This window comes from Alligator mississippiensis, chromosome 9, assembly GCF_030867095.1.
Source record: "Alligator mississippiensis isolate rAllMis1 chromosome 9, rAllMis1, whole genome shotgun sequence".
Classification (NCBI taxonomy): Eukaryota; Metazoa; Chordata; order Crocodylia; family Alligatoridae; genus Alligator; species Alligator mississippiensis.
Genome location: NC_081832.1, coordinates 975,297 through 1,001,490, shown reverse-complemented (window position 1 = coordinate 1,001,490; position 26,194 = coordinate 975,297). Strand labels below are relative to the sequence as shown.

The window sequence follows — 26,194 nt, the reverse complement described above, 5'->3', positions numbered from 1 at the left end:
TTAATCAAATGCATGGTACAGCGCTCACTGGAGCCTCTCGTGGGCTCAGCAAAAGCCGGCTCCTCTTCGGACGGGCTTGGCGCTGCAGCCTCACGGATGCCTACAAAGCAGAGCGTGCTTGAGGAGCCACAGCCCCTCGATACCCCTGAGCCAGCTCTCACGCCCCAGGACATGTGTTTCGGGTGTCCTGGCTCTGGCAGCGCCTTCTGCCCACCCACGACAGCCAAGGCAAAGTGGTCTCAGCTCGCTCAGATCGGGCCTGTCTGCACCCACCCTCCCCATCGCCTCCTGCATCACCAGCCCGTCTCCTCCCACCCCTCCACGTGCCTCCGAGCTTTCCAACCCACACGCTGACCCGACCTGCTCCACCAAGGTCTGGCTGCCCCATCCCTCACCAGCCACTCGCACGGCCGCTGCCTGGGGCTATCCGGGCGCTGTGACATGACGCATTTATTCCCGGGGGTTTCTTAGAGAAGCCCTCCACACCGGGCTGCGAAGGTGGTGGCCCTCGTATCCATGTAACGTGAAGCAACGTCTGGAAAGAAGCAGAGAGATGACTAGCGCGCCTGCTCTCAGGGGCTCGCTCGCCCGTCTGCATCAACACCTGAGTCAGGATTTGCTAGCACAACCCCACGAGCTGCGGGCACTAGCGCGCCCACACCCGGCAAAGCAAACAGCACCGGGCCTGTCTGTGCAGGGAGGGTGCATGCCGTGAAGAGGCTCCTGTTTCAAGGATGGGCAGGAGGGGAAGTCGCAAGTCTGCTGACCTCCTTGAGCAAACTGCTGGCACCCGCAAGGCAAACACCTTCCTCCTCTGAGCTCGCCGCTTGCAACGCACAGCAAAAATAACATGCCCGGGCGGGCGGGCGGGCGGCTCACGTCCCACATCCGGGGGCCTTTCCAGCGCCTCCACGGCGTGCACAGGAATGCTGGGTGGCCGGGAATGCGTGGAGCCGCTCCTTGCATGAGACGCTGGCCACAGCGGCTCTCACAGCCAAGGGCGAGTAACATCCCACCCAGCTGCGGGGCCATCGACCATCAGGACGACATGCCACGCAGAAGATGCAGAGCCCCGGGCCCAGCAAGGCCTACTGGGAGCCTGTGGACGTTGCTGGGAGCTCACACGCGCTGCTCCCCCGAGAGCTGCCGATCCCCGATGATGCCGCAGCCACGGGCAGGAGGGCTGCTTGCCCAGCCGGGCTGCGCCAGGCCAACGGCAGCACCCGTCGGACATCATCGTTGACCCAGTATTCATCTGACCTGAGATCCCAAATATGGGTGAAACCCACCCGAACTATTAAACAGCCTCCCCCACTATCCCATCCTGCCCGTTGGGTCTCCTTCCAGCAGACGTGCACACAAACACCCCCATCGCTAGGTAGTAAATAGCTCGTGTCTGAGCCAAATGAAAACAGAGCGAGAAGAATCTGGTTTAGATTTGCCTTGCAGAGAAGCCAAGGCCATTACTGGCCTATTTATTATAAATTACAGGCAGCAGACTAGGTGCATCGAGAGGACAGCATCTCCAAAGGACGAGCACGGCCAACGCTGAGTAATAAAGGGTCATAACCCAGTGCTGTAGCGGTGCCCGGGCTTCTTGTAGCACTCCACACCAGACACCTGGTTTGGGAATTTCTCATTCCTCCTCCCTCTGCCCGACCCCCAGGAAGTGCCCAGAGGAGTGTGAATATCCACTCAGAGTTGAAGTGGGAGAGAAACCACTGCAAGGAGAGAAAAACGTATGCGACGGCATTTCAAACCTCCTGGGACTAGCATCAAAGCTGTACAGGCAAAGTCATCGCCTAAACTAGGGACAACGACTGTTGAAAAGTGGATGCCATTCTCAGGCTCTCCCCTAATACCAAGGGCATCGGACGGACCATCCTACAACGGCCCCCTGGTTGTGCACATCCCCTTGGCCTTTCTTAAAATTGCTGGGCAGAAAAACTATTTGCAGTCATGTTCCTCCCTGGCGCGCGCTGTGCTGCTAATTGCACCAGCTGTGCTAAGCAAGCATTTGGAGTGGAGCTGGTTGGGGCCTTTCCAGCAAAATGGTGTTGCTAGAAATATTCATTATAAGAACAGAGACTTTTTGAAGGAACTCATTTATCAAGAGTCCTGACAAGAAAGGTCCTTGGTCCAGAACGGACTATTGAGAAATAATCATTGTGATCATCTCACGAATGACTTCATTACAGCGTACACATACACGTGCGGTGCGGAGCGGGCCAAAACAGGGTATCTGCTTTGGGAGGAATCTGGTGGTGATTTGGTTTAGCTCTAAACCTATATTCCCATGTGTTTGGGAAATGAAATGTTTCTTGTTCAATGCATCAGCATTTTCCAACGAATGCCAAGCATTTCCAACCAGGCCCAAGGTCCTTTATGCCAGCTTTCATGGCAGAGGGGAATTCATAGCAGCCAACAGAGTTGGATGCAGTGGAGAGGAGAGCCTGGACCATCCAGCATCATTGCTCGGCATCTGCCCAGTGCCACCGTGGCATGAGGGGTCGATTCCCGAGGAGGGCGACTGGCGGGTGAACAGCGCAGACCATGAGCCGTGAGCTCCTCCGCGGGTCCAGCAACACATCTCAAGATGCGGCTCCCACCTGACTCGCTGGGCCGTGCACACGCGGTGGAGCCAATTAGAGCATGGCGGACTCTCTAATTAACCACAGCTGGTCCCAAGCCTTCTGCTCGAGCAGGATCTATTGCACCATTTGAACGTTGTTCCCTGCCTCCCTTCCGAAGCCTTATGAATGACCTGGCTCTTCCCGGCCACAGCTGGGCTGCGAGCCCGTGCCAGCCGCCCTGCCCTGCCTGCCCCATTTCACGCACTGCGGAGAGCCCATTTCTGAGGCCTCCGCCGTGCAGCGTGGCACAGCGCCGTGCCTCCTGCAAGACCCATCCTGGCACAAAGACCTCGCCTGTCATTCCCGTGGCCAGAGCCCTTGGTCTTCCAGCACGCATTTACGCAGGGAGGGTTTTCCCCCCAGCCACAGCTCACCTGTCTGGGCCCCAGCACATCTACTGTCCATGAGCGCACGCCTTTCTTGTTGCAATGGGAAAGCCCACTCGCCAGGGTGGAAACTCGCCACCGCTGGTATCTCTGCCTAGATAACCCGCCGCTTTGTCGTTTCCCTGCATGAAAAGTGTTCTCGGCTTCCCATCCGATCCCACCGAGCCGGGTGTCCAACTCTCCTAGCGCTGCGGCGTCCAAATGAGTCGGTCGTCTTGATCCAGAACGTGGGCTTCTCACGGCTGGACAGTCTGCATGCCAGACAGTGAACGAACGCTGCGAATTTTGCAGTGGACACTGGAGGGGTCAGCACGACCCCCTGCTGCTCTCTGTGCCAGTGCCGGAGCTCTGGGAACTGCAGCAAGAAGCCCGATGACAAACCTGGTTTAGTCCAGGTTGGATGCTGCAGACAAGAGCATGCACTGCCCAGCGCTCTCGCAAATCAGGGGAGCCGCGAAAACCTTGCGTGTCTCAGTAGCACCGGCAGACCAAAGTGACTCCACTGCCTTTCCTGGGATGGGTGGGCTGGAAAGGTCCCGTCCCCCCAACCCCGCCGGGCACCCACGTACAGGATAGGACGCAGTTCCCGGACCCGGGGAGCTCCAGTCCGAGGCAGATCAGAGTCAATACAGGGAAAGCATTTGGGAACCTGCTCTGTATGAATTACCCTGCTCCCGGGGGGCAGCTGGATTGGAGGGCAGCTGTCCCAGGGCCTGGTGGGTCTGGACGTCCGAGACCGCAGGCAGGCAGTTGCTGGAGTTCAGAGCTGGAGCGAAGGAGCGGACGCACCTCCCCTCCAGGCACGGCTTGCGGTTTACCCATCGCCACCTCACTTGAGCCCATAAACCTGCCAGCGCCTCCTTCGCCCCCGCCTTTCCTCCCCTCCGAGCTGGCACGTGGGCAGAGGCGCTCGGCGCTGGCCACTGGTTTTCCTGAGACGCTCGACGCTGCTCCGTCCCGCCGTGCCGTGCCGTGCCGCGTCGCAGGAACCGGTGCAAAGCGCAGGGGACATCGCCGGGGCTGGGAGGGGAGGCCAGGCCTGGCTCCCCGCACCTCCTGGCCGCATCCTGCGCCTCCCCCTCAGGCCTGGGGCAAGGGCAAGGGAAGGACCTCACGCACCGGAGGTGTCTGGGGCTTGTTTGCCCTGCATAAGCCCCCAGGAATGGTTTATGAGAGGGGGAAGGAGGGTTGCAGCAGCACCAGGTTTCCTTTTCAAGCCTCCCCTGCCAACACCCAACAGCTGAGGGGAAAAAACCAGCAACCTCTAGAGCACAGCGGTCATGGGGAAAAGCCTGCCCTCCTCTCCCGGGGCTGAGCACGACCACGGGGAGGATCCCTTCCCCGGAGCCCGGTGCAGGGGCCAGCGGGAGACTGCTTATCTGTACAGAAGTGTCCGTGCACCAGTTCCTCCCTCCGCCCCTTAGTCATACGGTTTTTTTCCCTGTGTGTGGGGAGAGGAGCTATTACAAACACTGCTCTAAGTTCAAAAACAACAAAAAAAGTGGACTTAACTTTTTCCTGGAAGCAGCTTCGTTCCCCCCCGCCCCCCCATGCCTTAAGTTTGCCTGACATCCACCCAGCGGAGGGGTGTGGGCTGTGCCTGCCTCTATAAAGGGCTAGCTGGGGAGGAGGGCGCTGATCTATTAGCTCCTTTACTCAGCTACGGTCACAGCCAGGCGAGACCAAGCAGAGTTAACAGGATTCCTGCCCGGGACACCATGGCTGAAGGTAAAACCCACGGGGGGATACATGGCTGCTTTCCTTGCCAGCTGCTCACGCCGTTTTCCTTGCCAACTGCTTCCTAAAGCTTTCCTAGGTGGAAAAAAGTTTTGCTGGCTCAGGGCTGCTCTGCAAGCACGCACGTAGAGCGGCGTGCCTGGCTACTAGCCTTCCTCCATGCGTCCGTGTGTGCAAGGCAGGCCACTTGAGGAGTTAAAGGGAGCATTGCAGCAGGTTCAGCAAACCCACCCCACAGCAGCAAGCCGGCTCCTTTCCCTGCGCGGCACTTGTTTCTGGGTCTGGGACTTCATGTGACAGTCAGGTTATTAAAACTGAATTGCAAAGTCTTGACGCTAGCGCGGCGTGTTAGGAAATGAGAAAGATGAAAATCGGAGATTGCGAGGACCGGGAGACAACTATATTTGAGTTAATGCTTTCCTAGACTTCAAGGCCAATAACCATCTATTGTCGTAATAACGCGGCGCTGCGAAGAGCGACACGGTAAAACAACATTGCCAAGTGCGAGCTGCTTTTCGATGGGTGCCAGATGCAGCCGCTGTAAAAGTATTTGCTTAAAGTTTTGCTCTATTTTAAGGCAGTTATCTGAAGACGCCATAAAAAAAAAATAAACCATCCCGGCTTGCAGAAATCCCCCTGGGACCAGAGGGCTTCTCTGAGCTGTCTTTCCCAGGGAAAGGGAGACTTTTCTTTTCTAGGTCTTGAGAAATGAGGTTGCTCATGTGCGAGGGAGCTGGGCATAACCCATGGGGTGCAGAAACCAGCAGTGCGACCCTTGCTATCGGGCTCAGTAAAACCCTCCGGTGCCTCGGGGCATCGCACAGCCGCGAGCGCTCAGCAGCCGGGTCAAACCGGTGAAGAATGGTGCAAAAACACAGATTAGGTCAGTTCAGCCCCCCGTGACCTCAGCGGCAACGTATTCTGGAGATGAAATAAGAGGAAAGGGAGGCAAAGGAGAAGGGCAGATGTGGCATCTCAAAGAAAGCGGGGTCGCTTTGCTGCCATGCTCCCCCAGAAGCAGCTAGAGCAGGGGAGCCGTGGCACGCGGGGGTGACGCGAGAGCCTTTGAAGGGCACGGCGGGGTGCTGTCGGGTATGCAGCACCACGCGTGACTCCCACGAGAAACCCAGATTTCAAGCAGAGATCCACGGCGTCGCAAACATCCTGCCCGGTCGCGGCTCTCCGAGGTCTCTGCAACAGAAGAATTGCTGTAGCATTTTTCTGTCAATCAAAAAACAAGGGAAAGCTCAGAATCGGGGTTTTCGGAGGGGCTTTGAGTGTGCAACGGCTGAGGACCCCTGAGCGAGAGGGCAGAGCAGCCCTCCAGCTCCTCTCACCCCTTGTGCCACAGGGCAGCTGGAGGACACGGGTAGGGAGGCCTGGGGATGCTCAGGTGCCTGGCGTGGAAGATGGGGGAGGAAGATTATCTGCTGATGCAAGGAGGCATCGCTCCAGCCAGGTGGATGCGGCTGAGCTCACTGCTACCCACGGGGAGTGTTGCCCCCTGAGATGCCTGCAAGGGTCCCTCTGTGCGGTCCTAGGATGAGGAGGGAATGGGGCACCGAGGGGCTAAATGTCCCCATCGCGGTAGCATCCAAGCATCTCCTCCGCATTTAAGAAAACAAGTGGGTAAAAGCCTGGCCGACAGATGTGCAGCTGTCGAGCCAGCGTCCGTGCGAGGTGAAGGTTGTTTCAAACACGGGGAAGTCTGATGATGGGTGCTTTCAAAGCACCGTTCCCTGCACGTGAGGAACGGTGGGCACGTCGCACGTTGTTCTCGTTGCAGTCGTGGAGCTGTGCCCGGTCCGAGGTCCTGGGCCCCAGAGAGGCCGGCAGGCGTCAACACCCGCAGTTTCCAGTTTGCATTGCTCCAGAGACGGCCGCAGCCAAGGGCGGGGGGAAAAGCCCAAGGGGAACAAAGGGTTTGCAGATCTCCTCGCTCACAAACACCTTATCTGCTTTGTCTCAAACTTTTTGGCCATCCAGCCGGGCAGGAGATCACACGACAGCTCTGCTGTGCGGGAACTGGAAGTCTTCTTCCAGAGTATGACGCTTTGGCCACGGTCCCGTGGCTTGGCCGGCCAAGGGACTGCTTTGCTTTGCCCTGAGCTGTGGATCCTTTGAGCTCTCCCAGCTGTTGAGAAATGCTGGCTTTTCTCCTCTGCAGCCCATTGCTCCAGCAGGTGAAAGCGAGGGACGCCTCTTTTGCTTCCTTCCTTGAGGGCGGGGAGCAGGCACGACGTTGTGGTGAGGGGTTTTGGCATCCACGGGACAGGACGGAGGGGGTGAGAAGCAGTCCTTACAGCTGCTCTTGAAGGGGCTGCCCCGTGCCGCCGGGCAGCCCTTGGACACCCTGCCCGGGTGCCCTGCGGCTGAGAGAGGAAGGAGCCGAGTGGCAGGAGCCGAGAAGCCCAGCGCGGAGGCTGTCGCTGTGTAAATCCTGCCCTGTTGTCCATGCTCCATCAGCCCGGCGCTGAGCGAGCGATGTGTTCCCCTACATTAATACTTTCCCCTATTCCAGGAACTAATCTGTCTGACTGCGGTGCATTCAGGGGTCACCGGCCCTGAACAATGATGAATGAGAGTGTAGTGCCGGGGGCACCGTGCTAGAACAATAGGGACAGGGCTCTGCAATTACCTGGCTCGCCGAGCGCTCGCACGGCGCAGGCCCCGCTCCATCAGTGTCAGACAGGAGCCGGCTGGCTCCGGGCCTGCATCCCATGTCCCTTTGTCAGCACGTTTATGGCTGGCCCCTCCAGGGAACGGCCGGCCGGCCTGCACGTAAGCTGTCCTGACGGGCAGAGGAGCAGGGAAAGTCCTAGCAAAGAAGTGGGGATTTCAAATGCGCTGGGAGAAGGGAGAGGAAGACTTTCCTGCTGGACCCGGGGAGCAAACCCTTTCCAAAGGCAGGCCGGCCGGCCGGCCGGCTCCTTTGCAGCACAGCTCCCCCATGCCTGACCCCTGACCGACTCAGGGAGACTGACCCAGCCCTGGCCGCACGCCCGGCTTGTCCTCCATCCTTCCCGCCGCTGCGCCCGAGAGCAGGGCTGTGGTGCAAGGACAGGGCACAGAAAGCTCGGTCCTGAGCCCAGCTCTGCCCTGCAGGCGCAGGCCCAGCATGTTACCTCTCGCTGCCGCAGCGCGGGCCCAGTCCAAGAGCCCTTTGCCCGGCACGCGCTGGATAACGCCTGCCCCCGAGGAGACCCCAAGTGACAGCTGTGCCGGATGACAGCACCCCTCAGGGGAGGGGGAGGCGGGGAGCTGCGCTTGCATTAGGAGGATGCTGTCAAGCTCGTTCCCTTAATGAAGACCCAAGAGAGGGGTTGGATCAGAGCCACTTCTCTCTCCCAGACAAGCAGGCCATTTAAATTACAAAGATAAAGTCACCAGTAATTAGTGCCAGTGAGAACATGGGAGCTGGGGGCCGACCACGGGCCGTTCTGAGCTACTTTCCCGCGAGCCGAGACAGGAGCCCCGGCAGAGACAAAGCACCCGAGGGGACGAGAGCCCGTGCACGCTCGCTGACCAGGGACACAAAACCCAGGAGCTCAGACAGGTTTCACCAGTGCCACTGGCACCCTCAAATGCAGGGGAGGCCCATGCGTGGCACGTGCACTGCATATGCACTGCGTGCCCGTGGTGTGTGCATTGCATGTGCATGTGGCGTGTGAATTGCACGTGCGTGGCATGTGCACCCAGACGGCGGTGAATGAGTGTGTGTGCACAGTGAGATTCAGCCCCGGGTACGGCTGTCATGCCACAGGGAAGGATCCCCAGCGAGTGAACCCCCTCCCAGGGTTTGGGGCCTGGTCTCTGGGTTCAGGAGGGGGCTCGGGCTCCCAGCTTTTCCAGAGTGCAACGTACGGTGCTCTTGGTTTTGCAGATCTGGTGCTGGAAACATGCGACCTGCAGCACGAGAGCAACGGGGTGACGCACAGGACGGAGGAGATGGGTAGCCAGCGGCTCGTGGTGAGGAGGGGCCAGCCCTTCACCATCGTGCTGCACTTCGCGGGGCGGGGGTATGAGGACAGCGTGGACACACTTGCCCTCAACGTGCGAACAGGTAAGCCTGGAGCTGCTTGCTGTGGCCGCGAGCCATGTCCCCCCGTGCCGTGGGCAGAGACCGGAGGTACGGATAAGCCTCAAAGCGGCAGCCCTCACATTTCTGTTCGGGAAGCCGAACAGCTGCTTCGCCCACCATGCCTGCTGGTTTGTACAAGCCACAAAGTCAATCTACAGCCTGGGGCCAAAGCGACTTTCCCTTTGGCCTGCATCGGTGCGAAGCCTGGGAAGACGCTGCCTGGGTCGGGAATTGGTCACGGCCCCAATTAAAAGCCCCCAGCAGCCGATCCCAAGGTCACAGCTGCTTTTCTCAAGGTCCTGGGGAGGAGAAGCACGGAGGCAGAGACTCTTCCACATCACAACCCTTGGAAAACAAGCAAAGGGAGGAAAGGGGAGGTCGCGGAGGAGAGAAAAACAAGCCCGAGGTGTTTATCTGCTCGAGTTTCCCGCTAGCTGCCCCCCGCCAGCAACGGGCACTCGTTGTCCAGCCGTTCGGAGGCATTTAGGCATGGAGACAAGTCGGGCAGATGGGGTGGGCAGGCTCCGCATCTGCCTGGTGCTTGCCTTGAAACCTGCCCGGGCCTCAGGCATCCCCAAACTCCCAGCCAGCACCTCCGCGGCCAAGCTGCGAGTTACCATAATTGGAAAAACACGGGCGTGCTGCTACTACCGCTAATAATAATAACAGCCCGTCAGTCAGGAGACCGCCGAAGCCAGAGAGGTCTCATCCGGCAGCCAGGGAGAGCCTCTTCCAGAAGCCATCCCCGCGGCACGGCGCGAGGGATGCGCAATACAACGGTGACGGCAATCAAGTGTAGATCAGGAAGCCGTGTCCCTCGCTGCAAAGATAAGGCGAAGCTGGAGTGACCTCTGCGGAAAGGAGCCGTTCCCATACTTTATAAATCCAGAGCACCTTTTGCTTAAGTATCTCAGGTGCCTAACAAAGGCCAGCGCATCGAGCCTCGCGTTGCCGCCATGCCGGGGCACAGCGCGAGTCCGTAGCACAGCCGGGAACAGCGACCGAGGCTCCCAAGTCCTGGCTGCACGCTTGGCCATGAGGCCCCGGGTCCACGCTTCCTGGTTGCGCTCCCGCCAGCTGAGTTAAATGCATGCAACGTGTGGCTGGCGAGTCTCGTAACGGGGTCTGAAAAGCAGTTATACCTGCGTAGCTTTGCCCAGCTAGGAATTGGGAGCCCCGGTCCCTGTGCTACAGACTCGCGCTGTGCCCCTGGGCAGCTCACGTCACCTCCCTTTCGGGCCTCGGCTCTGCCATCTGCAAAGCAGCTACGGCACGCTACAGTCGTGCTCCCCGGTGTGGTAGGTATATGCACGCCTGCACACCGCGGAGGCAGGGGTACGGCGCGTACAGGGAGCCCGCAGCAGCGGCTGGCCACACCGCACCCGACGGCATTGCCGAGGCTGCAGCAGGCCACGTGGACTTGCAGCATCTAAACAAGCTCGATGGCTTTCCCTCCTGCTTGAAAACCCCAGATATTTTGGACGCTGCCCCTTCCTTTATTTGCAAGCTGGGCCGCCCCGGACCTGAGATCAAGGGGAGAGACGTGCTCAGACCTTGACTGGTGTGTTATCTCGACCCATCAGAAACCTGCTTTCTGCCAAGGAGAAGCAAGGAAGAGGCAGGGAACAATACAAGGAAGCTCACAACCAGGTCAACATCCTCCTTGGACCTGGAAGCACCTCGGCTGCGTGGACCAGATACGGTCACGCTGCACCAGCCTCTCCAGAGAGGGCCTGGCAGGGAGGTCTTGGGAGTTAGTCATGACCTGTGGGGCCGATGAGAAAGCCCTCGGCAGCCTTCCTGTCCCCAGCCCGGCTCCTTCCACCTTCAAAGGGAGAGCGATTTTCCCACAGACGGGCTGTGCCTGGCTCCGGCCCCCCGAGGACAGGGGGAGGCAGCCCCCCGCCCTCCCGCACCGGGTCTGCAAATAGCACCGCAGCATTCGCAAGACGGTCCTTTGAAAGCTTGTGCGGGGGGCACCTGCTCGTCACTCCCAGTGCACAGAGGCCACAAGCCATTACCGAGCGCCAGATGTTCAGCATCTGGGTGTGCTGAGCCGCAGCCCAGCTGTCCGTGCCCCGTCCAGCCCACGCGACCTGCCTCGCTCGCCGGTTCTCCTACGCGAGCCCAGACCATTACAGAAGACACAAGGCCCCAGCGAAACGCAGCTGTGCGTGGGTCAGCACGGTGCTGAGGCCGATGGGCTGAGGACGCAGGGTGGAGGGAAGCGCCAGGACCTCTTCAAAGCCGGCACAGAGAGCACGCCGGCAGACTGGTCCCAGGCAGGGCTTGCACAGACCTCGGCTCGCCAGCTGGTTAGCACCAGTCCCGAAATAGCCCTGCCCTGTCGAGAAGGGGCTTGACTGAAGTGTAAACACGCAGGGGATATTTTTAAGGCAGAGCTGTTTGCACGGTGCCAGCTGGGTGGAAAGCTCCCAGAGCCGCCCTGCCTGGCAGTCGCGCTGGATGAGGAGCCTTCGGGAGGGAGGAGCGGGAGGACACGCTGTCCCCGCCGGGTGGGGGTCCCCGGGGAGATGAGTAACCAGCCGGGCTGCGGCTCCACCTCTGTGCTCGGGGCTCGGAGCTGCTCCCAAACAAGCGAGGCCGGGGAGCAGCCGTGTCACTGGGTGTATTTTTGGCCTGGATGCTCTCATCCCCTCCAGGGCTGGAGCCTGGGCACGGCCCCAGGGTAACACAGAGCTCCCAGTGTGGGAGGAGGCACGCAGAGCCCTGCCCCGGGGCCCTGCCAGCATCGCGGCCGCCCAGAGCCAGCGCTGGGAGGAAGGCTGCACAGGGCAGCTCTGTCCCGGGCCCGGGAGGAGCCGCGTGTGGGATCCGGCGTGTCTGCAACCCAGCACCTTGCCACTGCGGGCAGGGATGGAGTGAAAGGAGGGCTCTGTCCTGCACAGCCGCTACTGGCGTCACTGCCGGCCCCTGGGGCCAGGCCTGCCTGGCCAGGCTCTGGTGCAGGGGGGACACCTTGCAGCCCCTGACCCTGCTCCGAGCGAGGGGCTGGAGGAGCAGGACCCTCGAGGGCCCGTCCAGCCCTGCGCTCCTTCGGTTTCTGATTGCAAAAGGTCCGGCGTGAGGCTCCGGTGCAGCTGAGCTTGCAAAGGGACTGGGCCGTCCTGTTGCCCTGACCAGACGTTGGGCTGCTTCCCGCTCTCCCGCCCCGCAGGCACCCGCTGGCATTAGGCTATTGCATTGCCCTATGGCCCCGAGCTGGGTTTCAGCTGTCTGGGTCCCCAGACAGGCGCTGGCGCCCAGGGAGGATGGCTGGGCAATGCTCAGACTCTGCTGGACTCTCCAGTGTCCCATAAATCAGTGAATTGGGGTGGGAAAACAAAAGCAAGCTGCCAACAAAATGATCCCCAGCCCCATTCTTGGGCCTGAAGGTGCCCGAGCCCCAGTTGCCCAGCTCCCCGGGGACGCGCGAGAACGCGCCAGCAGTGCCCGCGGGGAGGAGGACGTGCCAGCCCCAGCAGCGGCAGCCCTGGGGCACTGCTCACACGTGTTTTGCGTCACGTCAGTCGCTCATTAGGGACCTGTCGTGCTCTCCCAACCCATCAGTCCTTTGTCAGCGGCTCCTTGCTGGGAGCCAACCTCTGTGCAGGAGCAGGGCAACAGCTGCAGCCCCCACGGGCTCTGGATCTAGCCCAGCACATTCAAGGTTAACCCCTATTTCTCCCCACCCTGAAGGGCCTTGGCCCCAGGACCCCATAGCTGCTTACACCGCGATGCACGGACAGGACCCCCCGGCTGCAGGAGAGGGGTGCAGCGATGCAGGCCACCCTCTCCTCGAGTGCAGGGCGGCCAAGGGGCCGGGGCAGCACAGCAGCCAGTCAATGGTAGTGCCGGGCTGCCCAGGGGCCCCCAGTACAGCTGCCCCTTCCCCTCCAGAGCGAACACCATGCAAAGGGGGACGGGTTTAGCAGGGCCCCGGTGCACCCCAGGGCTGGTGTCACGATGGGCCAGGACAGCTGGCAGAGCACCACGTGCCCCGAGGCTGGGGGCGAGAGGCAGGGTCACGTGGAGCTAACAGATCCCTTGCCTTTGCTAGGACCGTGCCCCACGGAGACCTGGGGAACCCGGAGCCACTTCCCCGTCTCCAGCTGCCTGCAGGCGTCGGCGTGGAGCGCGGCGGTGGAGCAGCAGGATGGCACGACTCTCTCCTTGTCCCTCTGCTCCCCGCCCGACGCTCGCATCGGCCTCTACACCCTGACCATGGAGGCCTCCACCGGCTACCAAGGCACCAGCTTCCGGCTGGGAGACTTCATCCTGCTCTTCAACCCGTGGTGTCCAGGTGAGGCTTTCGGTGATGCTTCGAGGCAGTCTCGGGGGGGAGATGGGTCTGATCTGGGTCTCACCCAGCTCCTTGCTGAGGCCAGCTCCCAGCAGGACACTGGTGCCCTGAGATAAGTGCGGACCGAGGTAAGCGTCGGCTTGCCGCACAGGACAAAGAAGAGCATCGTCCCGCAGCCCCTTTGCCCCCACCTTCCAGCCCCTGCTCCCAGCAGAGCTCGGGTCCTACACTGCCCCGAAGGAGGAAGCAACACTGGACTCTCTCTGGCCAGGGCCAGGCTTGCAACCGGACAGGGGACTTGCCGTGTCCTTGTCCATCTCCCCCACGGGTACGACGTGTGCTCCTGCCACCTCCCGTTGAGCTCCGGCACCCCCCGTGTGACACAACCGACTCCCAGGCCCTGCAGCGCTGGGTGCCCAGTCTGTCGAGATACGGGCGCTGGGCAGCTTCCCCTGGCTGCAGCCCGATGCATGCCAGAGCTTGCGGCAGTGGCTCACCAACACATTTGCAGGGAACAATAGCTTTTCGGGCGATGCCAGAAGCGAGCTGGCTGAGGGTGCTTTTGTATTACTCCAAACCATTCGAAGGCTGTTGAATAACCTCACCGGTCAGCCCACCGAAGTAGGTCCCTGTGCTCTCCCCCCTGCAGAGGACACCGTCTATCTGGAGGATGAAGACCAGCGCACCGAGTACGTGCTGACGCAGCAGGGCATCATCTACCAGGGCTCAAACGACTTCATTGTCTCCACACCCTGGAACTTCGGGCAGGTGAGTCTCCGGCTCCGAGCCCCTGCGCTTGGATGCCTGAGTCATGGCACCCGGGGCCCAGTCTGCACCCTTGCATGCTCCCCGGGGTCCTTCCAGCCCGTCGCAGCTGGGCAGTGGCACATGGGGATCACGCATGATATGCACAGGATGTTAAATGCTCTTGGGAGAGCAGAGTCCGGCCCTGCAGAGAACACTGCTAGATAACCCCGCGCCTCCTCCACGCTCGGTGTCCGGCACGACCGCCTGCATCCCCCGATAACGGCCAGCAAGGCTGCAGAGGAAGTCTCGCTCAGCCGGGCCGCAGAGGCAGACAAATTACACCCTCGTTATGGCCGGGGAAATGCTGACTGCAGGACCCAGGAGAAGCGCGGAGGGGACGCGGGCCCATAAATCATTACACAGAGGCCTGGGGGGAGCAGGGCGGGCAGGGCTAATTGCAGCAGAAACACGCTGTCTGGGAAACACGGCGAGGCCCTTGCTCAATAGCCGGCCGCGTGGGCTGATACGGGCTGAGCCTGAGCCCCTGCGTACGCTGGTGGGAGTGCAGTGCGCCTGCGCGGACGATGCCTGGGGGGACCTGGGGGGACCTGGGGCTCCGTCCCAGGCAGCTGCATCTCCCCAGTGCCTGGGGAGACAAGCCGCTTGGGTCCCAAGGGGTTTGCACCCTGCTCGGGATGATTGCCCATGCCTCCGAGCTCCCTGCAGAGCGGGAGACCCAGGTTCGTGGCCCAGCGCCAAGGCAGGCGGCCCCGCTCTTCAGCGGGGCATGCTGAGGCTTGAAGTCTGGGCATGCACCAGCTCCTTATCTGCACAGCACACGCGGGCAGGCTCCCTGCCTCCCCCCCGCCCCCTCATGCACGCTCCAGGCCTGCAGATAAAGCCTCCCCGAAATGCCAGGATGGCACCATTGCAAAGCCACTGTCTCAGGGGCACTGGGGGCACAGCTTCCTGCTGGCTCCCCGCGCCCCAGGTCGACAAGTAAGGCCTGGCCAAGGCATTTGCTGTGCAAACACCTGACTATACCCCGCTCCTGGACTCAGGAGGTGGGGTCCTGTCCCTGTTTGATGGAGGGGGAGAGCCGAGGGGCTAGTGCCAGCTGCCCCTTGCTGGTGTCGGGACAGGGCAGTCGATGGGTCTGGCTCCCACGTGCCTGGGCCCGCTCGGGTGCAGGTATCCGCCACGGGCGTGCTGGCGGGAGGATGCGATGTCCCTCTGGGACAGCATGAGGGAAGAGAGGCAGGAGGGGCAGCGTCCCGCTCCGATGTCTCGTGCCCCCGGGACACGGCTCATTCAGCCCCGGTGGGTTCGCCGCACTGCACCCGCTCCGCTGGTTTAACGGCTCTGCCCCCTCTGCTCCCACCCTCCTCCATCGGCACCAGTTCGAGGACAACATGGTGGAAACGTGCCTCCTGCTGCTGGACACGAACCCCAAGTTCTTCCGGGACCAGAACCGGGACTGCTCCCGCCGCAACTGCCCCGTCTACATCGGCAGGGTCGTAAGCGCCATGGTGAGTCCCGGGAGCACCCCAAGAGCCCCTGACCCATCGCATCTGCCCTTCCCAGATCGTCTGCGTGCAGCCATTTACTCTGTTTATCTATCTGACTGCACGCGTGCACCCGGTGTGAGCATGCACCCGGTGCGAGCGCAGCCCCGGGACACCCTGCTGCCCACCCCGCCCGTACGCGCTCCTCACCGGGGACCCTCCCGACTGCGTTGCAGGTGAACTGCAATGACGACCAGGGGGTGCTGGCAGGGCGCTGGGACAACCAGTACAGCGACGGGGTGAGCCCCATGTCCTGGATAGGCAGTGTGGAGATCTTGCGGAGATGGAGCAAGTTTGGCTGCCAGCCCGTCAGATACGGCCAGTGCTGGGTCTTCGCGGCGGTGGCCTGTACAGGTGAGGAGCGCGGAGGGTGGCCAGGCTGGGGAGTTCAGACTCCCCGCCGGTTGTGACTCTGAGCCAGCTCACGATGGTGCAAGACAGGAGTGATTCTAATTAAATCAGTGTGAGAGTCGAACTGGCACAAGAAGATCAGACTTCGGCCCTTGGACAGGCACCCACGAGGGTCTGGGGGGCAGAGGGGGGCTTCCAGTGATTGCCACCTGCTCTGAGCTGAACACCCAGCAGCTCGATGTCAGCTGTACCCAAATGTCAGGACCCCCAAGCAGGACAAAAGGCATCGGGTTTGCCATTCAGCTTCCCCCAGCCCGCAGATTGCACCACACAGGGGAGAGGAGCGGCATTCGCTGTGCCCACCAAAACTTGCCCTTGTACATTAAAACCATGAACCTGATCCAGCCAGAGACGAGGCACTGGGAGATGATGTGCATGGCTGCAAGACAGACCTCCGTGGCCTCCCCCCGTGGAGCACCCCGGTCTCATCTCAGACTGATGTAAAGCAAAGCAACTGCACGCTGGGCCGGGCATTCACGCTGGTGCACGCGAGAACGGGGTCAGGCCCCGAATCGGTCCTTGATGCATGTGCACACGTGCATGCACACACGCGCACTGGTGCAGTTTTTGCCATAAGAAAAAAAGATTGGCACTTGGCCTCACACACCTCGTGCATCCTCTTGGGGATTTATAACACGATGCTTTCAAAGGAGGACGAGGAAGGCTGGAGCTTTCTGCTCTTGGAGGCTGCCCGTGAAGCTCCCGCGCTGCCGGGGACCTGCTCGCCGAGAGCAGCAGCTCAGAGATCCCAGGCGCAGGTGCTGCGTCCTGCGGGCTCGCGCCCTCCCTTGAAAGCGCTTTTCCAGCCTCGTCTATCTCGGCATCTCCGAGCTGTGCCGTCCCAGTCCCGTATGGCACCCTTCCTGCCGGAGCTGCCTCTCGGGGCATGGCGCACCTAAGAGCCAATCTACCGCCCTGGGGACGGGGAAGAGCGTGGTCCCATATCAGTGCCTGAGGCAGGGACGATGCCAGGGTGGGGTGCGCGCCCCGCACGGGCAGGTGCTTCGAGGGTCCTCGGCAGTCCGTGCAGCAGCACAGGGGAGGGCTGCGTCGCACCCCGTGCCCTCCGTGCCACGCCGTGCCTCACCTCTCCCCGCTCTTGCTTCCTCTCCAGTCCTGAGGTGCCTGGGGATTCCCACGCGCGTGGTGACCAACTACAACTCTGCCCATGACACCAACCAGAACCTTGTCATCGACCGCTACCTGGACGAAAGAGGCAGCCTGCAGCAAGGATCCAAAGACATGATATGGTGAGCGGGCAGGGGCGCTGCGGGGAGGCTCCCCTGGCAAACACCCAGCCCGCCCACTCTCCCTTTCCCCTTTCCTTTCCTCCCAGGAACTTCCACTGCTGGGTGGAGTCGTGGATGGCCCGTCCCGACCTCTCCGCTGGCTATGACGGGTGGCAGGCGCTGGACCCCACTCCGCAGGAGAAGAGCGAAGGTCGGGAGGAAAGAGATGCCCATTGCTGACCCCCCCGACCCCTGCTTCTTGCACACGCCCGCTCGCACGGACTGCGCAGGCCACACGTGCGGCGATAACCCAGCCCTCTTCCACAGGGGTTTACTGCTGCGGCCCCTCGCCCGTCAAAGCCATCAAGGAAGGCGACTTGGTCCTGAAGTACGACATCCCGTTCGTCTTCACGGAGGTCAACGCGGACCTGATCTACTGGATCCTGCAGAGCGACGGCTCCCGGAAGAAGACCGTCCACCCCTCCATCGTGGGGAAGAGCATCAGCACCAAGGGCGTGGGCCGAGACAGCAGGGAGGACATCACCCACCTCTACAAGTACCCCGAAGGTACGCCCTGGGGGCCCGGGGAGGGCCGGGGTGGGGGCAGCTCCAGGGGGAAACGGCGGTGATGGGAAAGGCAGAGCTCTGCTGGAGGGCGAACGAGGGAGGCTGGGGAAGCATCGTGCAACAAGGACGCGTGGGGCCGGTCCACCCGCAGACATCGTGCAGAGGCTGGCCGTGGGGTAAAGGCAAAGACGTGACCCCGCGGGTCCCTGCCAGCCCCACGGCTCTCTGGCGGGGCCGGGCTGGTAATAATCGCGGTCTTTCGGGGCCGTGCAGGCTCCGACAAGGAACGGGAAGTGTTCGCCAAAGCCAAACGCCAGAAGAGGCCGGTGCCCCAGGAGGAGACGGGCATGACCATGAGGATCAAGGTGCCGCAGGGCGCCAACAACGGCTGCGACTTCGACGTCGTCGCCGCCATCCACAACGACACCGATGCCGAGCGGCAGTGCCGCCTCATGTTCTGCGCCCGCGTCGCCAGCTACAACGGGAACGTGGGCCCCGAGTGCGGCATGAAGGATCTGCTCAACGTCACGCTGCCGCCCCGTGGAGGTAAGGGACAGTCCCCGCGGGCAAGGGTCCGGCTTCACGGGCGCCCGCCTGGCACGGCCCAGCAGGGCAAAGGCGCTCTCCGCTCCCCGGGCAAGACCCCGCTGGCCTGGAGCGTCCGGTCCAGCCGGGGCCTGACAACAGCTGGCGACAGCTGAGTTTTGGGGCCTCTGTAGCTGCAAAGGGCTGCCAAACTCCCTATCTGCACAGCTCCAGCAGCCGTGTCTGAGGCAGCAGGAAGGAGCCAGAGGCTTTCTTGTCCATCAGGCAGACGTGGCACTGCGCAGCCTGTGCTGCAGAGCCTTTGCTAATGCCCCTTGCCTTTGAAGGCAGCGCACGGCGCGGTGCACACGCTCTAGCGGCTCGTCACCCTGCATCTGGGACCCGGATACGGTTTCATTCCTCTCCATACTGTTTCCTAAATCCCTGCGGGCGCTACCTGCCTGTTGGGACCTTTGGTGCATGGGCGCTGTGGCCGGGGCTGTGCTCAGCCCCACGTCCGTGCACAGCTGTCCGGACGGCTTTCCCCTCTCCCGGCACGCACGCGCTCCCCGACCTGCCTGGCAGTGCAATCCCGTCAGCACACCCCGAAGGCCAAACCTGCCCGGCAGAGCAGGGAGGAGTGACAGCCGCGGCGTCCAGGGAGGATGAGACCCTCACGGTCAGATCTCCGCACACCGGCACCCTGTTGCCCGAAGGGTCTCGTGCCAGCTGCCCTGTGCACGTGGAAGCCTTTGCGAGCACGGCCGTTTGGCCGTGCAAATGAAGCCTGTGTGCACAAACACACGGCCCTGTGCAAATCCTGCATACATGCGTGAAGCTTTTCCTTTGCTTGTGCAAGCCTGGAGATGAGTGCTGGTGACCTGGGCCAGCACGGCGTTGCCCGGCTTGCCTAGACTTACACACGCTAGTGGAAGCCCAACACCAGGATGGTGCTAGTGCCGATTCCCCCTGTGAACGGAGCCGGGGCCAGTTTCTGGCTCTTTGTTGGCTCGTGCAACTGCCTTGCTTGTGCCCCGAGCTTTTCTTTCGTGTAACTCGGTGCTGCTCGGGCTGACCCCGCTGGACGTGGGGTCTTGCTGTACAAGCCCCGCTCCCGTGCTGAGCTGCACGCGTGCGCCCCGACTCCGAAGGGGTAGTGTTTGAGAAGCCGTGTCCCTCTCCGCTGGTTTGGGCCCCGCCAGTATTTTTCCACTTGTTTATTGACTGCCCTGGGTTTGTTTAAGGGCTGATGAAAGGATAAAGAGCAGTATCAGGTGGGGGGCAGGAAACAGAGTCCGAGAGGAGGAAAAGCAGCTGTGTGAGGTCTCTCGGCACGGAGCCAAGGCACGGTGCTTAGCACCACGGCCTCGTGCTCCCTCTCTGTCTTGGTGTCTGGCTCACCAAGCTCACCCCTGCCCTCCCAAAAGATGCCTGTATCTCCCCGTTTTGTTCTCTCCCCCGTGGAAACTCAGACACGGGCAACCTCTTCATTGCCCCGGCCAGGGAAGAGGGTTTCCCCAAGCGGGGCACAGTTGCTCACCCTTCTCCGCAGCCCCGTTGGGCCACAGGAGACCGGCTGCCCTGACCCGTGGCCCTCGGGGACTTGCGCCTCCTTCGCGGCAAGCGAGGACAGGAGAGGGTTAACCGGGTACTGAAAAACCCATCTCGGTGCCTGTAGTTAATTAGTTTGCGCTTTTGCCGTTTAAAGGGCACAGCTGCCCCGTCCTTGGGATGACGCTGCCGGCGTGCGGCTCTGGCCCTGGCTCGCTTCCCTTCCCCGATCCTCTCCTCGAGAGGTCACTGGAAAGATATTTTGTCTTTTTAAATTGGCTGGTTTATATCATTTTTGTACAGACCCTTCAGGGCTTTAAATGTGGCAGACCTAGCCAGGCAGCTAATCTGTTCTCCCGTCTCCTGCGGAGGCCAACACCAGCTGCAATAACAGAGCCACGCAGAGGAGTCGGGCTGGAAGGGGGCTTCGGAGGTCACCGAGCCCCGCCAGAGGCAGGAACGTCCTGGCCAAACCCGCCTCTGCAAACCCCCTGGCTGGGCTCCTTGCCGGGCACGGGGCAGACGGCGGTGGCCGATGCCCCGGTGCCGCAGGGGGTGTCGCAGCTCCCTCTTCTCCACCCGGGATCGAGGCAGAGCGGGGACCCGGCCCCCGCCTCACCGCAGCTTTTGCACCGAGGATGGAGCAGGGGTGGAGCGTGGGCCAAGGCCTGGGGGCGTTTAAGCCCTTCCTGGCCTTGCTAAAGAGTAATGCCTTTGAAGTCAGGTATCCAGGTTGCAGCCGTATTGGTCTAGAGGCAAAAGAAATCCCAACTCGTGATAGAGGTGATATCTTTTATTAGACCAACTAGATTTTGGGGGAAAAAATGTCTTTAATTGCAAGCTTTCGGGCACAAGCACCCTTCTTCAGGCACAGGAGAAACGACTGTAGAAGTGCTCCTGGGGAGAAACGAAAGCTCGTGTTGCAAAGGAGAGTTCAAGGTGTGGTAGAAATCACACGTGCGACATCCTTCCTTCTTGCACTGAAACAGCCCGCTCAGCCGTCCCGCCGCAGGCGGGTGCCAGCTCGAGGGCAGGGCAGCGATGCACCTTATAGACTAATGGAGACAGAGATGCACAAGCTTTCCCAAGAAGAGGGCTGTTGCTCCCCAAAGCTTCTGCATCCCTGCCTCGGCCCTGCTCCCAGGTGGCCGTCTCTGCGCGCCTCCTCCCAGTCTGCATCACCCGCTTCCCCGGCGTCTCTGCCCGCCGCGCCACGGTTGAGCCGGCTCTCATGACGCAGGTCACCGTCCGAGCGCCTTCACACTCGGCGTCTGCAGCCGGGAGCAGCCGTGTTTCTCGTGCACATTTAATATTGCCGGCGACACAGGAACGGCGCCATCGGCAGAGCGCCGGAGTTTCATTTCTAGGTTTCAGGATAGCAGCGGTGCATGAAATGATCACAGGGCCGGGCTCCCAGGCCCCGGGGACACTTGGCTTTAGAGACTCGGGAAGTGTTGGCAGTACAAAAGGACCTTTCCTAGCACAGACGGGGCCTTGCTTCCAGATGCTGCCCCCCCCCGCCCGCCCCCGCACGCCCCTTTGATCAGGTGCGAGAGGCTGCAGAACAAGCCGAGATGGATCCTTGATTAATCAAATGACTTTCTGGAATTAATGAGCGCGGGGAAGTGAAGCTTTCTCGGCTCCGTCTCTCCAGCGCACGCTCGTTTAGTCGCTGTTTGATGTGGGGGGCTGCTCCGCGCCTGGGAAGAAATCCAATTTCCCTTTGATGCAGGGCGTTCTCCTCCTTATCGAGCTTTGTTGCCGCAGCATTTTCGAGACAGCAGAAGCCTTTTAAAAGAATCACCCCGTGCTCGCCTAGCTGCATTAAGCTTGTTCCTCTAAAAGGCCCCTGTCTTGAGATGCAATCAGGAAAAGATGTACAGCCGAAGTCCCGCCACACCGCTGTCTTTAAAGAGCCCATTGCGCTGCTCCTCGGGCTCCATTAAACACCGGTCTAACTAAACCTGCCCGCTTCGCTCGCTGGCGTTTTCCCGGGCACGGACGGAAGGGACGATTACACCAGATTAAAGGGCCTCTGTCTGCAAAGGGCTCTGAGATCTTGCAGGAGAGGGGCCTCGAGGCAAGCGGTTTCCTATAGCAGGACCCACGATCCCTGCGTAAACCACCCCAGCCCAGGGTCAGGGCATCTCCTGCCTGACCGGGGGTACCCAACAACCCTACCCTGGGAATCTGCTCCCTGGGGCGGACATCCCTGCCCTTTCCCGGTGCATCGCTTCTCTCTTGATGAGGGAGGGCTGGCCGGTGCAGCCCGCCGAGCCCCTGGTCTGCAGCACTGGGACACGGACCCGGGGCACGGGGCTGGAAAACACCAGTGGTTGAGGCGGGGTAACAGCTACGCAGAGCCCTGTTTATCAGAGAAGTGTAGACACCCGTGGGGCCTGCGCGTCAGCACGGGCACAGGATGGCCCACGGCTGGGATCACCGTCATTGCCCCTGGGCACTGCAGGATCGGGGCCGCGGCCGTCCCCGTGCAGCGCCGCGCGGGCAGAGGGAGAGGAGCTCCTGCGTCCCGGCTCATCCCGGCCCCTCGCCTCGCTTGCCTTTGCAGACAAAGTGGTGCCGCTGCGCGTCCTGTATGAGAAGTACGGCCACTGCCTGACCCAGGACAACGTGGTCAAAGTGGTGGCGCTGCTGGTCGAGTACCAGACCCAGGAGCACATCGTGGCCATGCGAGACATCTATGTCAAGAACCCGGACATCAAGATCAGGGTAAGGCGCTGGCAACGCGGCCGGGCACGGCCCTGGGCTGAGGGCAGAGCCCAACACCTCCCAGGGCCCGAATCCAACCCGGGACTCTAGCTGTTCCCTACGTCTCCCAGCTGCCTCCCTCCTGCCTTCCTGGGACCCTCCAGAAGCAGCCATGGGAGCCCAGCAGGGTTTGGGCCCCGAGGCTCAGATGCCGATGGCCGAGGATTTCCCTCCACGTCACTGAGCAGCCCGGGGCACGGTCCAGCGGGTGGGATGGGGGCATGCACGGGAGCGCGGGGGGGGAAGCAGAGGCCGTCTCTGCTCCAAGGGCGGGGAGTGGGGAGTTTCCCGCTGCCCTCCCCAGGCAAGGGACTCCCGAGAGCAGCTGTGCTTGCCGAGCAGCAAGAAGGGGGAAGGCAATAATCTCCATGCCGGTCTGCCTCTGCCCCCCCAGGGCCATGCAAGGCAAGGACTTCACCCCGCAGAGGAGGGGCAGGGAGGAGAGGGGCTGGGTGCAGCCAAGGCAGACGTAGGGGTGCCCGGGCCGTGGGGGGGCTGTGCAAGACCCTGCTTGCTGCGTCTGACCGAGGGCCTGCCCTCTGCGTGTCCAGATACTGGGGGAGCCCAAGCAGAAGCGGAAGCTGGTGGCCGAGATCGCGCTGACCAACCCGCTGGCGACACCGCTCAACGGCTGCTCGTTCACCGTGGAGGGCGCCGGCCTCACCGAGGGCCAGAAGATCCAGGAGCTGTAGGTGCCCTCGCTGCCGCGGTGGGGGTCCCGAGCCTGAGGACGCCCTGGAGACACCGGGAGGGAGGGAGGGACGGGGGGAGCTCCTGGCTGCCCCCAGCCTTGGGGCAAGGACACAGGCTGGGGTGCACCGGAGCAGGGTGCACGGCCCCTGCCCCCATGCCGGGAGCTGGGGAAGGTGCCAGAGCGGGGCCGCGGGCTGATCCTGCCTCCCCTTCTCTCCCTGCAGCGACTGCCCCGTGGAGCCCGGGCAGGAGGCGAAGGCGCGGGTGGACCTGATGCCCCGCCAGGCCGGCCTGCGCAAGCTGGTGGTGGATTTCGAGAGCGACAAGCTGAAGGGGGTGAAGGGTTTCCGCAACGTCATCATCGCCCCCCTGCCCAAGTGAGGCCCCCGCGGGCCCGGCCTCCTCCGCCCTCCGTGAGACGCTCCTGCCCTGCGTGAGCCCCTGCCTCGGATGGGACGGAGGCCCGGGCGCCCCAGCCCACCGCCCCGGGTCCTGCAGCCGGCTGCAAAGGCAGCGCCCCGCCAGCTTGTGCCCACGGTTATGTTCGGGGGGCAGGGGAGGGAGCGGGGGAGCCAGCGGGCCCTGAGGCCTGCCCGCCGGGCTCGGGGCTCTCCTTGGTGCTCGTGCCCTTGCCGGTGCCCTCCGTGCTGCTGCCAGAGCATGTGCAAGGCTCGCGGCACGGCTTCGTGCATCACGACTCTCCTCGCCTGGGGATGCCTGGGCCCCAGACCCTGCCTGTGACCCCTGACCCACGCCGCTCTGGGGAAGAGTCACTAGTGCAAATGTGCAAGGGCACAGGACATCGCTTCTGTCTCCCACGCTCTTGAGTTCATCCACAGGACAGGCCCCTTCCAGGTGGTCCCATGCCCACGGGGCTTCCCAGCCTGGGAAGTCACTGGGGAAAGAGCAAGGAAGCAAACAGAGCAGGCAGCAGGCATGGGGCGTCCCTAAGGCCTGGCCTGGGGCTCCCGGTCTCCGGGACGGTCACTGGGACATCAGGACACGCAGTCCTGGGCATGCGTGGGTCCGTGCAGTGTGGCCACCGCGTCCCTTGTCAGTGAAAGGGTTAAACAGGGGTCACGGTGCTACCTGGGCCCTGGACATCATCCAGGCTGGAGGTGCATGAACCTCCCTCCCTCCCTGGACCTCCCCAGCAGCAGCGCCCAGAGCGTGCAAGGGAAAACCAGGAGGCATCTGAACAGGCCTGGGAAAGCCACGGTCTCTGACCCCAGCACAAACGCTGCCCTGAGCTGGGAGCTAAGCAGCGGCGAGGCCACAGCTGGTCCCAGTCCCCGCTGCCGAGAGCATTTCTGAGCCCCGCTAGGCAGAGCAAGGCTTTGCAACACGCTCCCGTACGCTACCCAGACCCAGACGCTACGCACCCCCCAGCAGAGCCCAGGCAGGGGCTCGCTTCTCCCTTTCCACTAATACTGTGCTGCGAGGAACGGCCCAACGGCGCGAGCACTGAATAAAGAGGATATTTTCCACCTGTAGACCCTGAGTGGCTGCTTTGTCCCCCTGCCCGGGGGGAGCAGGGGTGTTTCCCCACTGAATTTGGGGCGATGCTGCTCCTTTCTGCCTCAGAGGGTGGAGAGGTCCCCCGCGCAGAGGTTTTCCTGGCATCCACCCACGCGCCAGCCCAAAGGCACTTCCAGATAGTTTGATCTGCTTCTGCAGCTGCCAAGCCAACGGCATCACTGCCATGCAGACCCCAGAGAGCCCCCAGCCCCACGCAGAGCACGCAGCAAACCTTGCAATAAAACCCTGCACCAGCCTCCACCTGCAGCGAAACCTGCACCCCCGCACAGCCGCCTGCCCACAGCCAGCCCCGCGCCCACCCACGCAGCCCTCCACCATGACTGCTCCCCTGCCAGCTCCTTCTGGGGGACCCCTCTCCTTCTCCCATCCTTACTGCAGCTCCTCCAGGGCTGCTGCGGGGCGGCCCGTCCCGTCACAAGGAACGACAGGATCCTCACAGCCCGGGAGACGGGCGGGAGGACTGGGCTCGGTGGGGGCAGATGAAAGAACAAGGAGCAATGGGCTCCAGTTGCAGCAAGGGGAGTTTAGGTTGGATATTAGGAAGGCAGTAAAGCACTGGAGCAGGTCACCCAGAGAGGTGGTGAAGTCTCCATCCTTGGGGGTTTTGAAGACCTGGGTAGACAAAGCCTTGGCTGGGATGATGCAGCTGGGGCTGGTCCTGCTTGGAGCAGGGGGTTGGACTAGATGCGACTCCTGAGGTCCCCCAAACCTCATTGTCTACAAACAAGCCCCAGAGCACAGGCCAGAGCCCTCTCCACCCCCACTGTTTCTCCTCCCAGCATTTCCCTGCCCTGCCTCTATGAACAGCCAGCTCCTTGGGGCAGGGACCGTGCGGGTGCAGTGCCCGGGTGCACAGGGGTCAGGCCTCTAGCTCCTGCCCTCCTGCAATTAAAGGACAGCTACAGGACAGCTCAGCCTACGGCACGGTTGAGATCCGGACCCGAGAGATGATGGTATTTAGCTGCCGTAACCCTGGCCGTCTTGGGGGCGGGTGCCAGGTGCCCAGTTTGGAGGGACCCTGTCACAACTATGCTGCAAAGGCTGCCTTCCCCCTCTGCTGGGGACCCTGGTGCAGATGCTGGCCGAGCTGCGCACGCAGCTGCAGGTCTGGAGCCCTGCAAACAAGGAGAAGCCCACGCCACAGCCAGAGCAGAGCTGGGAGCAGACGGCAGACACACTCATCCCGAACGCCTGGCCCTAAATGAGCCTCTAAACCTTTGCTGTGGCACTAGGGAGGGATTTGCACAGTGATCCATCTTCTTTAGGGCTCCCTCCTCAGCCATGTCCCTGGCACCCGAGCAGCTGGAGCGGCTAAGAGGCAGCTCGTTAAAGCCTTTACGGCTCCTGGTTCGGCTCAGCGAGGCGGCTCTGGCCTCTTTTGCACCTTTCCCTTCTCAGTTCCAGATTGCCAGCAAATTTCACGAGCGAATGCATTGCAAAAGGTTGCCTCTAATTGGA

At 62.0% G+C, this 26,194-nt stretch overlaps 1 protein-coding gene across 1 annotated transcript; it reads left to right on the top strand.

The window, feature by feature from the left end:
* Positions 1-4,635: 4,635 nt before the first annotated feature.
* Positions 4,636-24,690, top strand: TGM2 (transglutaminase 2). The gene is made up of 13 exons (XM_014610306.3): positions 4,636-4,747; positions 8,640-8,819; positions 12,898-13,140; positions 13,790-13,908; positions 15,288-15,416; positions 15,629-15,806; positions 16,978-17,113; positions 17,200-17,303; positions 17,420-17,659; positions 17,933-18,205; positions 22,305-22,465; positions 23,056-23,192; positions 23,422-24,690. Exons 1-13 carry the CDS (start codon positions 4,738-4,740, stop codon positions 23,576-23,578), a joined length of 2,067 nt encoding a protein of 688 aa, XP_014465792.1. The 5' UTR covers positions 4,636-4,737; the 3' UTR covers positions 23,579-24,690.
* Positions 24,691-26,194: the final 1,504 nt, after the last annotated feature.

What these genes read in the sequence shown, in the direction of transcription:
- TGM2 (XM_014610306.3), top strand. An exon ending in CACCCTGGAACTTCGGGCAG is followed by an intron (nt 13,909 to 15,287) that starts GTGAGTCTCCGG and finishes CATCGGCACCAG; the next exon opens with TTCGAGGACAACATGGTGGA. An exon ending in CACGCTGCCGCCCCGTGGAG is followed by an intron (nt 18,206 to 22,304) that starts GTAAGGGACAGT and finishes TTGCCTTTGCAG; the next exon opens with ACAAAGTGGTGCCGCTGCGC.